General features: G+C 32.7%; 1 protein-coding gene, 1 long non-coding RNA gene and 2 other non-coding genes across 8 annotated transcripts in view; 1 reads left to right on the top strand and 3 right to left on the bottom strand.

Moving 5' to 3' along the window:
- Nrx-1 (Neurexin 1) overlaps positions 1-12,292 on the bottom strand; it is a 212,125-nt gene that overhangs the window by 9,206 nt on the left and 190,627 nt on the right. For 3 of the 4 annotated variants that reach the window (XM_067349190.1, XM_067349194.1, XM_067349193.1), the window contains 4 exons: positions 4,411-4,652; positions 4,222-4,345; positions 1,989-2,162; positions 282-441 (listed from right to left, as the gene is read on the bottom strand). In XM_067349190.1, coding sequence (XP_067205291.1) covers positions 282-441; positions 1,989-2,162; positions 4,222-4,345; positions 4,411-4,652 — 700 coding nt within the window. The remainder of the gene's footprint in view (positions 1-281; positions 442-1,988; positions 2,163-4,221; positions 4,346-4,410; positions 4,653-12,292) is intronic. The other variant, XM_067349191.1, reaches the window with a different exon arrangement.
- Positions 928-3,043, top strand: LOC136997821 (uncharacterized). 2 transcript variants are annotated; one of them, XR_010888466.1, is made up of 3 exons: positions 928-1,002; positions 2,028-2,174; positions 2,552-3,043. It is a non-coding gene; the product is annotated as an uncharacterized lncRNA (long non-coding RNA). The 2 variants fall into 2 exon arrangements; XR_010888467.1 differs by lacking the exon at positions 928-1,002 and adding an exon at positions 1,014-1,723.
- LOC136998295 (U6atac minor spliceosomal RNA) lies at positions 3,155-3,259 on the bottom strand. Its single transcript, XR_010888889.1, has one exon. It is a non-coding gene; the product is annotated as a U6atac minor spliceosomal RNA (small nuclear RNA).
- On the bottom strand, positions 5,119-5,313 carry LOC136998298 (U2 spliceosomal RNA). Its single transcript, XR_010888892.1, has one exon. It is a non-coding gene; the product is annotated as a U2 spliceosomal RNA (small nuclear RNA).

Here is a 12,292-nt window from a genome sequence, read left to right as displayed (position 1 = left end):
GAAAGATTTTTCAATATCATATTCAATAAAAACTTATTAGTCTTTTTCTCATATATAAAATTTCTCCACAAATATGTTTATTAGATAATAAAGAATAATTTAAATTGCACATGCCTTCTATTATGCATAGTTTTAGTAGAAAAACATATTTTATGGCGAATCCGCAGAAATATGTATATTAATTTCAGTTATAACCAAACTATACGAAAGAATCGAAAATAATTATCTGTGATACAGCGTTACGTTTAATTGTACACGCAACCGCTGACAGACGCACGCACCTGCCATGGCTGGTCTCGAGATCTGTGGTTGACACATTGTATTGGACGGAGACGGTGACGATGTCGTGGCTCAACGTTGTTGACGATGTCGTTGACGTCTGCGTGCTGATATGGCTTGTCGAGTACTCGCGCGGCGTCGTGTATGTCACCGAGCTGATATCTGAGAACAGAGAAAAAAAAGTGCGTCAGGATGTTGTGTTTCGCCTCGTTCTAACGCGCGATTTGCGCGGAGGGGTTGATGGCAGATGGAGAAGGGGAAAGGGTGCGTGGAAGTAAAAGGGATGGATGGGATGGGACATGAAACGTGGAGGCGGCAATATTTACGCGTGCGTAGGCCGACGATATTCACGCGTGCGTAAGCAGGACGTTGCGAGTCGAATAAATTCATGGGCACCTAGCGTATATATGTATATATTGTATGTACGCGTTAGGTGTCATTAATGCCTTGAATTTCTCCCCGTTTAGACTTTTTTTGCATTAAATTTAGCTTTAAATTAAAATAAGGTTCTTGAATAGCTCTCGATTTTTTAATTAAATTTAGCGGAAATTTAGCGAAAACATACTCAGAAAGTAGTGCAACACATTTATCTTCTGAATCTAAATTTGATAAAAATATTTTGCATGTTGTAGTTCATAAACATCTCATGTTTATGTATGTAGTTCTGAAGTTTACGACACGCTAGACGCTGGCACAGCAATGTGCTCTCTCTAAACGAAGCCTGTGAGTGACATTTCAAATACAGAGCAATAATTAAGTCCTTTAGTTTTAGTATGCATAGCATGGGGTCTAAACTTGGCGACGTGAGTCGCGTAAAAATTTCATCACTTTTTAAAAATTATGTCGACTGTATTAAAAACTGTATTAAAATTATTTCACAAAATTGTTTTCACTATGTCAACAAATCTTAAAACTTCATATAAATGTGTAGAAAGAAAAATTATGAATGTTTCGTTGCAACTTAGTAAGTAAACTCGTTATAAATATTATTCATTACTTTAGGCATTAATTACCGAAGAATGTTTTGCAGTTCAATACAGTTTTACAAGACTTCGTGTCTCGTCGATTTCAAAAAGCAAGAATTTACTTTTAAACAATTATAAACACTTGGTTTTACGAGCACACACTACAATTTTGAAATGTCAGAATAGATGTATAAAAATATCACGAAGAACTATCTATATTTCATTCCGAATACGTTGCTTCAAAGGGTGATATTCCCGTTGACGTCGCAATGAAGCGAGCTTTACTACTGGATAGAATCTCACCCCCGGTAGCATGTTGATGCTATTTTCAACGGTGGGCGACTTGGTCGACGACTGGTGCGCACGTCATAGAAAGTCGTTACGAACTGAGCAGGTCGCCCACGTTGCGAGTATTTCCGTAACGGGAGATTGTTCATTAAAGCTGATGACCGAGAATGACGACATCGATCGACGCTTTCGTGAGCGCTACTCTCATCATCTTTAATCGTTTGACTAAGCGGCTTACATTAAATGCTTTATTTTGTGGTTTATTTATGCATGAGTTTGCTATAATCATGTAATACATAATTTTAATTTTTCAGAAGTATGAATGTCAGGGGCAGTTTCTGGATAAATTTCTTCATATTTAATTTAAGAATGTAGAATTTGAGACATTGTCTTTTGAGTTTCGTAACTTAGAATGTGTTAAAGATAAGAAACAAAATAATATTCTGTAATACGGACCGCTGGTCGACGTGACAAAAATCTCTTCTGTTGTTCTAGGATCGCCCGAACCCTCTTCGCAATCTTCTTCGTCGTCGCAAGACGGTCGTTCTTGGATTTTATCCTTGTGCAGCTTTGGCCTTAGCGTTGTTGGTAATCGCGTAGGCGCCACGTATACTGGCGTAATGATGTCATCTAGAAAAAGAAGTGCGTAATTATGAATGTGTACGAGATCGTAGTAATAAATAGTAATTTCTTAAAAAAACGTAATCTTGTTTAAAAAATATTATTAATTTTTTTTAATTATTAAACTAATCTCTCGAAATTTGTGTTTTTATTTCATCAATATTCAATTCCTCGTGAAATATATGTATATGTATATTGTATATACATATATTCAATAATTTTTTTAAAATTAGAAATACGGAAATTACAGCAAGTAAAAAGATAATTAAATGAGATAAATAGTCGAATTTAATGGAAATGTTTTGATACGTTGCGTGCAATGCAATGAATGCGATAAGTTATTTGATCGTTATACTTATCACATCTCATTAAGATAAGAATATTAATTTAGTTTTTAGTCAGTTACAGAAGATTTTGGAGCGGGATCTCAGTCCGTTGCAAGAAGTTTGCTGAAAGAAGAAAAGAGATGCTACTGGGCTTATCTCTGGCCGACGATACTAAATATGTAAATGAATCGAAGATATAACTGGGCGAGCATGAAGATGAAAAGGTAGCATGCCATGCGATATGTGCTGATCTGTGTGTGCGTACGCGACGTGAAGCCCTTTCTCGTATAACATGATGTAAGGTGTAAAGTCTATTAATAAATCTATACGATATTTTTGAACATCCAATTAAATAGATAATAACAGTTTTTATATTATAAATTTAAATTTAAATAAAAATCATAAAATTTTTATTTACTAAAAATTTCTTGTATAATGTTTATAGTTATTGTATATTTATACATATGTGAAGTCAAGCCATAAGTACAAAGTGCTTTTCATGTTTCAATTCAATACAAGCAACAAATTTTATATTAAATTAAAGAATCAGATTGGTAAACTTGTCATTCGTCGTAAAATATGATTTAATCTGAAAAAATTGGTTTAAAAGATTAAAATAAAATAATTTATGTTGTGATTTAACAAATTCTATTATATACATTATAATTAATAAAAAAAAATGTGTTGGTAAGAGTCGTCAAAGACGACCGTGCCTTACCAGTACATATGTGTCCGTCCTTGTCTAGGGGAGTGCTAAACATCTCTCCTTTCATACAACACGCTGGTAATCGATAGCATCACTCTTATATACGGAGCGATGGTTTCACACGCGCTTGCGAGAAAGCTACATTTTTGCAAATAAATTTTAAACTAATGATTTTATTGCAAAATCGTAAAGAGGAATTTTGTTCTAAGGATCATTCTGCATCTTTTCATATAAATTTTATCTAAATATATAATATCTAATATCTAAATATATAATATCTGATATCTTAAATATATATATATATATATATATATATAAATCAACGTACACTATTATAACAGGTTATAGGTAGAATCATATTATTTGTTATTTAATTATTCATATTTATATTTAATTTATATACTAAAAATTTATTATCTATGTAAACCTAATATTTTACAACAAATATGTAAATTCTACAAAAATATTTTTTATGAAAGAAAGATTAAACACAAAATATAAAAAAATTTCTTATAATTATAAATAAATAATAGAATTTGTTAAATTATAAAGCGGGATATGTTATTTTAATCCTATCAGACTAAGTCACTCAAATTCTTTTTTGACTACACTTTCTTGACAAATGACAAATAAAGAAGCTGTTACTATTAATTTTTAAGAAATAATAAATTTAAATATTAACTTTTATAAAAAAAACTTTTATAAAGAGGTAGAAAATATAAACACACATATATTTCTGCTTAGAAAGATATTTGCTAAATATTGAAAAAAAGTTGAAAAATAAAACCAATAAAATAAGATTAAAAGAAGTATGTATTGAAGAGATTGTTGCTGTGTTATTGGACAAATATAAACAAGAAATGCCTTTGATATCCGTGCAATTTCGCTAATAAAAATGTTTACAAACAAAATTTTATAAAATGTAGACAAAATATTATACGAGTAAGCACGCATGTGAATAAAAAAATAAAAATTCCTTTTTGAGAAAACCACAAATGCACAATTAATTACTTACGTCTTCAGAAATGTTACTTACACTTACCGGAACCAGACTCGTAGATTGGCGTGCATTCCTCGTCTTCGTCATCACCGGCGCAACCACTTCCAGCGCCGGAGAATATAAGATCGTCCATGACACCGGGAAAACCGGATGCAGGTGTCTACAAGATTAATTAATGTTAAGATTTGAAAAGATATTACTGATAAAAATTACAAAGGAAATTACCTGTTGCATTTTTTGCAACGGCGCGGCGTGATCCACGAGGCTTCCGGCTGGTAAGAGCTGCACATCTCCTCTGGTCATGACTCTACCATCTTTGGCTGCCGCCAACTCCAAAATTCTGGCACCATTAATGACCAGACCGGCTATTACACCCAAGAATGGTCGCTCCACTCTGCCTTTGCTGCGATTCCATCGTCCGCCTACTTGGATCGTGGACTGGCTATTGAATACCGTCAACTGATGACCTGTCAAAGCAAACACAAATTTCAATTTCTTCTCATTAAATTTTATCGCAAATTATTTAACTTGTAAAACTATCGCCAATTTTTAAGACTTTTAAAGAGAAAGATTTTTTAAATATCTCCTTAAAATATTAAGGGATTAAAATTGCATGAAAGAGTCACAATAATCAATCAAATATATGTATGTATTAAATAGCTCGGAGCTATCGCTTCGGAGTGGAGATTATTGGTGCAAAATAAATTTTATTTTTCATTTTAATTCGTACATTCTCTCGGATTCTCCGTTGTGAGATTAATTTTAATACATTCTAAGTATCTCGATTTGAGATCGGTGAAATTATTTGTCTCGAGATAGACAAATAATCTCAACATGAAGAATAAAATTTATTTTGCATCAATTACCTTTTCTTTGAAAAAGGCAAATTTTAAATGTTTGAAACCTAGAAATAAATCCTTAATTTTGGAAATAAATTATAAGGCCACTCCTGACTTCACTGCAACGTCAGGATGACCAGTAGCAGATCCAGAGCAAGCCCCGAAAAATCTGCCAACGTTCAAAAATCAATTTAATATTCTGAATCCCCTATGGGGATTGTATCAGATATTAAGCTGATAAGAACAGATACTACACATTTGATCTTAGCTCAGAGAGCCGAGAAGCGATAGTAGTAATTGGAATTGTATACGTTATATGCTTTTGGAATTAAATCTTAACTACGAGAAAATACGTCGCGTAGCGGCAAACGAAGCAACTAACGAGAGACGATCGATACGACTCAATGCTCATAGGCTTCAATTCCTTTCAGTAAGAGTAATTATTTTTTTTTCTTTATTTGTAATCGTCATATAAAAGATAATAATTAATATTAACTATTTTTAAAACATATTATTCTTAATCTTATTAAAAAAAAAAACTTGCACATGCAAATGTGTATAAAAAAATAAAATAATTTTTTGATTGTTCTCTTATATATATATATATATAATTCCACGTATGATTACGTACAAAATATAATTCGGCCTTCTGCCTTTACTGATAATAAAAAAAAACACATACGTAAGAGTCGAGACACTTGCTGGCCAGGCATAGTCGGTTCACCAGCGTAGTATAAAAATGCAGCTGGTGCATCCAACGTTTTACGTAAGAGAATAATGACAGGTAAAACGTCACGTACACGCATATGACATGCATCTTGAATTAGCTGTTCGGACGAACCGTTTATTCGTTCTCATATCGAGATAAGGATGTCATTGGTACCGCATTCCGATCCGAAGAAGTCCAATAAACTGTATCACTTTACTAGGAAAGCATGAACTTCCGGGTGTGGTCGCGTTCCCGGCTGGCACCGGTCGAATAACACCGAGCCAAGTCTAAATGCAAAACCCGAATTTTCGCTATCTTCTATATAACACGTATCGGATATTAAAATTAACGATTTAATGATTAGTGATTGAATATTGAATCGAAATAATAACTGCTATTTCGTTATTTATCGTACGCAACATCGGTAATACTGGTAATAATATTTGTGTGAGATTTGCAGAATATAAAAATAAATACAATAAAAAAATATATATGTATAAATATATATTGTATATGTACGTTTCATCGGTTAAAAGTATATTTGAATATGCATTTATAAACTATTTTATTTTAACGCGTGCATTGGTAAATTAATATAAATAAATTATTGAATCTCAGAGAATGTAATGGATTTTTTTGCATTTACATTTACGCAAAATTTATTTTTCCATAATTTCTCTTTCAGAGAGACCAATAATGCGAAGCAAATTAAACAAGAATTAAACTTATTTACAAAGTTCTGTAATTCTATAAATTATCGGTCTATTGATCATTCACCGTTTTTTAAAATGCTAGATAATTAGAAACGATTGGAAACAAATAAAAATATGCGAAGTTTGGATTTGAAATAAATCTCACGAATGCTCTTTGGGAAACGTCTGGTTTCACATCGCTTTCACGGTGAGAACGGAGAGTGCTGGGTATGGGAAACATCGATGATTCCCAGGAGATGACGTTTCGCATACGATGCGACTGGCGAATATAAACGCACCGCACGTTCATTGCAGGATGGTCGACTTGTTCGTCCGGTTGTAGCGCGAATATAAATGCGAAAGCCAATGTTAAGTGTTGTCTAAGATTTTAATAAAAAAAAACACTAAATAAAAAATGAAAATCTGTGTGTCACAGACGTCTCCGTTTCAGTGCATATAAATAACTAAATATTTTTTTACAGTAAAAACAATGAGCAGATAATGTGGAACACGCGCGCAATTATGCTTTCGTATATGTGTTTATATTTGTCAAAAAGTTATAAAAATTTATAAAATATAAAACTTTCAAGAAAGAAGTCAAATTTTTGCTCACACTTTATTCAATATTATTCATGCGATTAAAATGTAATAACCATTTAAAAGTAAAGAAATTGCGGGTATTGTAATTTTAATCAACCTGCACATTACGAAAATCTCGAGGCATCAATCAGATTAAAGATTTCGATCGTCTTTGGCTGGTAGCACCTTATTACTGCATCAAAATTAATTACTACCGAGCCATTAATCACATCTTCATTTACGTACCAACTGACGATGATTAATGAGTCAAGAAAACGATTTTCGTATAAGAGCGCATTAAGCTAACAAAATTCGGTTAATTACAGATTTTTTTTCCCACGGAGAATTTTTTTATACACACAGCATACCCATGACAATTTGTGTTTAGAAAACAGCAGCCGAAATAATTTTGAAAAAATAATTGTACATTCTTATTTCAAGTAGTAGATTTAAAATTATAAAGACACGTCTTCCATATCAAGTCTCTCCTCCTCGCTCCAATGCTTGCTGGTTGGGTCTCCAGCCAACAAGAGCAATGCGCGAGGAGGTGCCGCGGGAATCGACATGCTCAACCGGTCGCTGAATCCTGTCTGGTAGGTTTAGAATGACCTTCAGATTCCAAGGCTGTTCCTAGCATACGAGTGTAGCTTAGGCCAACTACCATCTCACTATGTTTGCCTGGTTCTTCTAAACATGTAACTTAGAACGATTCTAATCTGTTTGACGATATGCGTTCATTATTTTTGATTCTTTTATTAATATTATTATTGATAATGTATTATAGCGTAAAGAAAGTATAACTTTTTAAATATAAATTTTATTTTTCTATATTTCCAGATTGAGCGAGCAATAAAAATTTTATAGAAGTGTCAATATTCTTGAACATTAAATATAGTACAGTGTATGTAAAGTGTAGTTTAAATAGAATGCTTTTGCGGAAGTAGGTACGTTATATTTCGTCATTTCAATAATAATAATAAGAATATTTTTGCACATATCGGTAGTGAATAATAAATTACGTCTATTTTTTGGTTTTATATATTATATTAATAATTTTAAAACCGATTTTATAACTTATATTTTTCAAGAACGTAAAATTATATAAATTGTGTCAAAACATTTTTAAGCTGATAAAAAGAAGGGAGAGAAGACATTTTCTTCTTTCAGGTACCTCTTGTTACGTCTTGGTAGGTGTGGCTAGGACCATAAAATCAACGTTAAGAATGTTAAGGTCTATGTTGGGTCTAGAAAAGCATTTTAAAGGGCGGAGCGCTCCAAAATCGTAAATGAAAGTCTCCTAGTGTGGTTTCGGAATGTCTTTCTGTCGCCTTTTCGGAATGGTCTCCTGCCAGCTCTCTCATGGTGCACGCTTTTTTATTGTAACAACATACAAAAAATAATGAGATTTCGGAGGCACAACGGTGAAATTCGTGAGCGTGAGAAAATGTTGAACTTAGAGGTGAAATAGCTGCTCTGAGTATCCGGCACGTATCAACGCGCAGAGGCAGCTCTGCCGCCTATCGTGTATGTCCTTTAAGGTTTCTTTAGTCCTTTAATCACAAAATGTACATATAATTGTATATAAAGTGATTCATTACTTTGACATTTAAAATTTATATTTAAATTTTATTTAACAATTTTCCTTTTGATTGTATCAAACATAAAATGTTTAGATGTATAGAAAAAAACTTATTTCTATATCTTTGATTTGTTATTTTATTTTCTTTATATAAAATCAAGCTTTTGCTAATAATCATTATCGAAATAATTATGACAAATATAGAGAAAAAGAATTTGCTAGGTGTATTGGATTAAATGCAAGATATTCTAATTTTATAATTCTCGTTTTATATGTAAATTTGCTTCATATATTACAAAAAAATATCCAATAGTACGTAAGTCCAAAACTGTGTCTCGAGTTTTTTAATATTTTAATATTTCTAAAATTTAAGATCCGAGAACATGTTTGCTTTCTCGGCACATAGCGACGACCGTACAAGACTCTCGGTGTCGTGTATGCTTCCCACGTTTTCTCACGAATTCCAGACGCAGGCTTATTCCCACAGGCTGGTCACAGCAGCGTGGGACAAATCGTCCCTAGAACCAGCCAAGCGATCTGGTTCGGTAGTAGGCTTACAGACAAGCGAAAGAGTTTCATATGATACAGCTTTTGCACATTTTGCTCTTATTTATTGCATTACTTATTGGATAAGCTGAATTCATTTTGCCTTCAAGACAAAAACATAATTTTTACACAACGATAATATATTTATCATCCTTCTCTACGACTCTTCGTTGTTTATCAGAAAGAAAAATTGCATTCTCCACAAAAATGCGTAAAATAGTTTGTTCAAAGTACTTTTACAGTACTCCACGAAAGTTAAATTTAACATTAATCTTAAGTTTCTTATTGTCATTAAGAAAGTTTTCAAAAAATCGTAATATAATGGCTAAAAAAATTTGTTTATAATTATTGCAAAGTTTTTAATTAATATTTAAAACACGCACATAATAAAATATTTTCTACATCCCAATTTTTGAGAAACATAGAGATATAGAATGTAATTATGTGAGAGTATCCCATCATTTTCCGGGAATGGAAATCGTCATTCGGCAAGATACAGCCGGTTTCGTCGAAGCGTCCAATTAGAAGCCAGAGAGGAATGGATCATGATAAGGGTCAAGCTTTACGATGGGGCATTCAATTCGAGAGGTCGGCGATCTTCGACACGGAGGGTTAAACGGCTTAAAATGACCAGTACTCGACGGAGAAGATGAAAAAGAAAGACACGGTGGGAGGAAGATAAAGCAGTATCCTGGGACAAGGCTGGCTTCTTAAGCCAATTAAATTGTTCCCACGGGATCGCACCGTGGGAGAGTCTCTCCAGTAATGCGAGAATATGAGACTCGGGTCTGCCAGGATTTCATCCGCCGTTAAGAAGTCTTCCCGGATCTGAACATTTTATATTTAAAATACTCGATATTGAATTATTTTTCTTCATCGATTACAAGTCAATGGATTGTCAAAACATTTTTTTTGCATTGTTTTATCAAATTAGAGAATAATATAGCTTGTATTACAAGAAATGTTTCGTAAGTATTATATATTAACATAAATAGTTTATTAATGTATGCAGAATATTTCAGAAAAGTTCGTATAATCACGAACTTTTTACCTGCAATAATATTCAAGAAATAATAAAAAAAATTAAACTTAATATGTACAACATTTTATATATATACGCTATTAAATTTCTGAAGAATATTATTTCTTCCTTTGAGATAGCTTATTTTGGCAATTTGTTTTTTATTTGTTTATATTATAATTTAATTTATATGTTAATAGAGAGTGTGCTTTATACCGCAAAATATGTTTCTCCGAAAAAAATATATAACTGTGTATCCTTTCATTTTTTTAAAATTCTACATAGCTTTGTAAAACATAATTATTTTGAAAGAACCATGTACATCGTATGACATTTTAATTAAAATATTATATTTTCATACATACATGCTTGTCTCGTCTCACTGCGAGAAACCTCCATTCTTGGCGGTATTTCAAAAGAACATATTGAATCGTGCGACTCGATCAACCGAGGAAATCATTTACTATTCTTATCGCGACCCTTTCTGTTTGTCTCTCTCTCTCTCTCTCTCTTTCGCTTCTTTTTTTTCGTGTGGCTATACCGAAGCACACATGGAGGAAGGGAAAGAGTCGTCCGCGTGAGAACTTGGAGAGGGCTCGTGGGAAAACCACGAAGGCGCGTGGCGCTTCTGATACCAGGGGATCATGAGAGCCTAACAAGCACAATGAGTACTCCCAAGGCTTTTTATATCACTCATCCCTTTACTACGTTTAATCGAGACGGTGAGATTAAATAGACGGACAAAATTTTCCAAATTAAAAAAAAGACAAAGTAGAAAAACAAAGATAATATCTTGATAGACGCATTGTCTTTCCATATAACGTATGTATAATAGTTTTCGAAATCGCACTGTTACAATCGATCCTTGTCACAATTCAATTCCCAGTCAGTTCACTCCCAGTCTTCCCCTATATTTTTTTATTATTAGACACCGGAATCTTATATTATAAAAATTGATAAACCTAGCAATTTAGAATTTACATTTTCTTTACTGCGATGCGTTGAAATCTTATATTTTAAGGGAAGAAATAAACTTTACATTTTGATTGTGTACATTTTAATTAGTGCTCGGAAATTTCAAGTGATCGATAAATTCGGACAATCCGAATCTCAAATTCGAATGTCAAATAGTCCGAATCTTTTGAGCTAAAGGTAAGTTCGAACTGACTTCATTTCTTTTGACACAACATATATTTGCGTATATACTGCGTATATTTAAGTAAAGTAAAGCTAAAGTAAAAGATTTCTCAGATTATACGCTTTTTGTTTGTATACTCGCTTGCTTTTCTTAACTGTAGGAATTGTTTATATCTTCAGACGTAACAAATTGACATTACCAATCGATCACGGCTTCAGTTCGAACTGCTGTCGCAAAGTTCATTTTTCACTCGCTGTTTATTTTTTTTTTATTTGAACTGTCCAAACGGATCGAACATACAATATATCTGAGCCCTAATTTTAACACTGTAAATCTTTCTTCTTTTCTTTAAAATATAAGATTTTAATGCATAAAGTTTTAAACCTGTCAAATCATATGATATATGATTCTAAAGCATAAAAATGAATAAAATGTGCATTAATGTTAAAATGTACATTTTCGTTTCGAGAAAATTCGCCGCGTACGTGCTTTTCGGGTGCAAAATAATCACAAAAATTCAAATTTCAGATTTCTTCTTATTATATAATATATTTTTATAATATGAGCGAACAGATACCGATAATACCATGTCGCGATGCACCGATGCATTAAGATACGCGAGCAATATCGAGATTAATTAAGTCGACCAATCGTTAAAAAAATACATTTACATGTTCGAACATTTCAGAGATAAATAAAATGTACAAATTTTATCTGAACCTAATACATATATGTACATAGTATGTATGTAGTGTGTATCATGATAAGAGTATGTGCAATCTGCGTAAATATTCGCATGAAAAATCGAGAAGATCGATTTTTGTCACATGTCGCTACATCAATTTTTCCCTGAGTTACAGCGTTTTGAAAATTCGGTGTATCACTAATTAGATCTGGATGTGCATGATATGTAAAAAAAACGCGCGTAGCGCTTGGCGGCACGTACCGACACGTAGTGGCACGCAAGAGAATATAGAAGCTCTATGAATATTAATATCATTATA

The sequence above is a fragment of the Linepithema humile genome, chromosome 2, assembly GCF_040581485.1.
Source record: "Linepithema humile isolate Giens D197 chromosome 2, Lhum_UNIL_v1.0, whole genome shotgun sequence".
Lineage (NCBI taxonomy): Eukaryota > Metazoa > Arthropoda > Insecta > Hymenoptera > Formicidae > Linepithema > Linepithema humile.
This window is presented reverse-complemented; position numbering and strand designations above follow the sequence as displayed.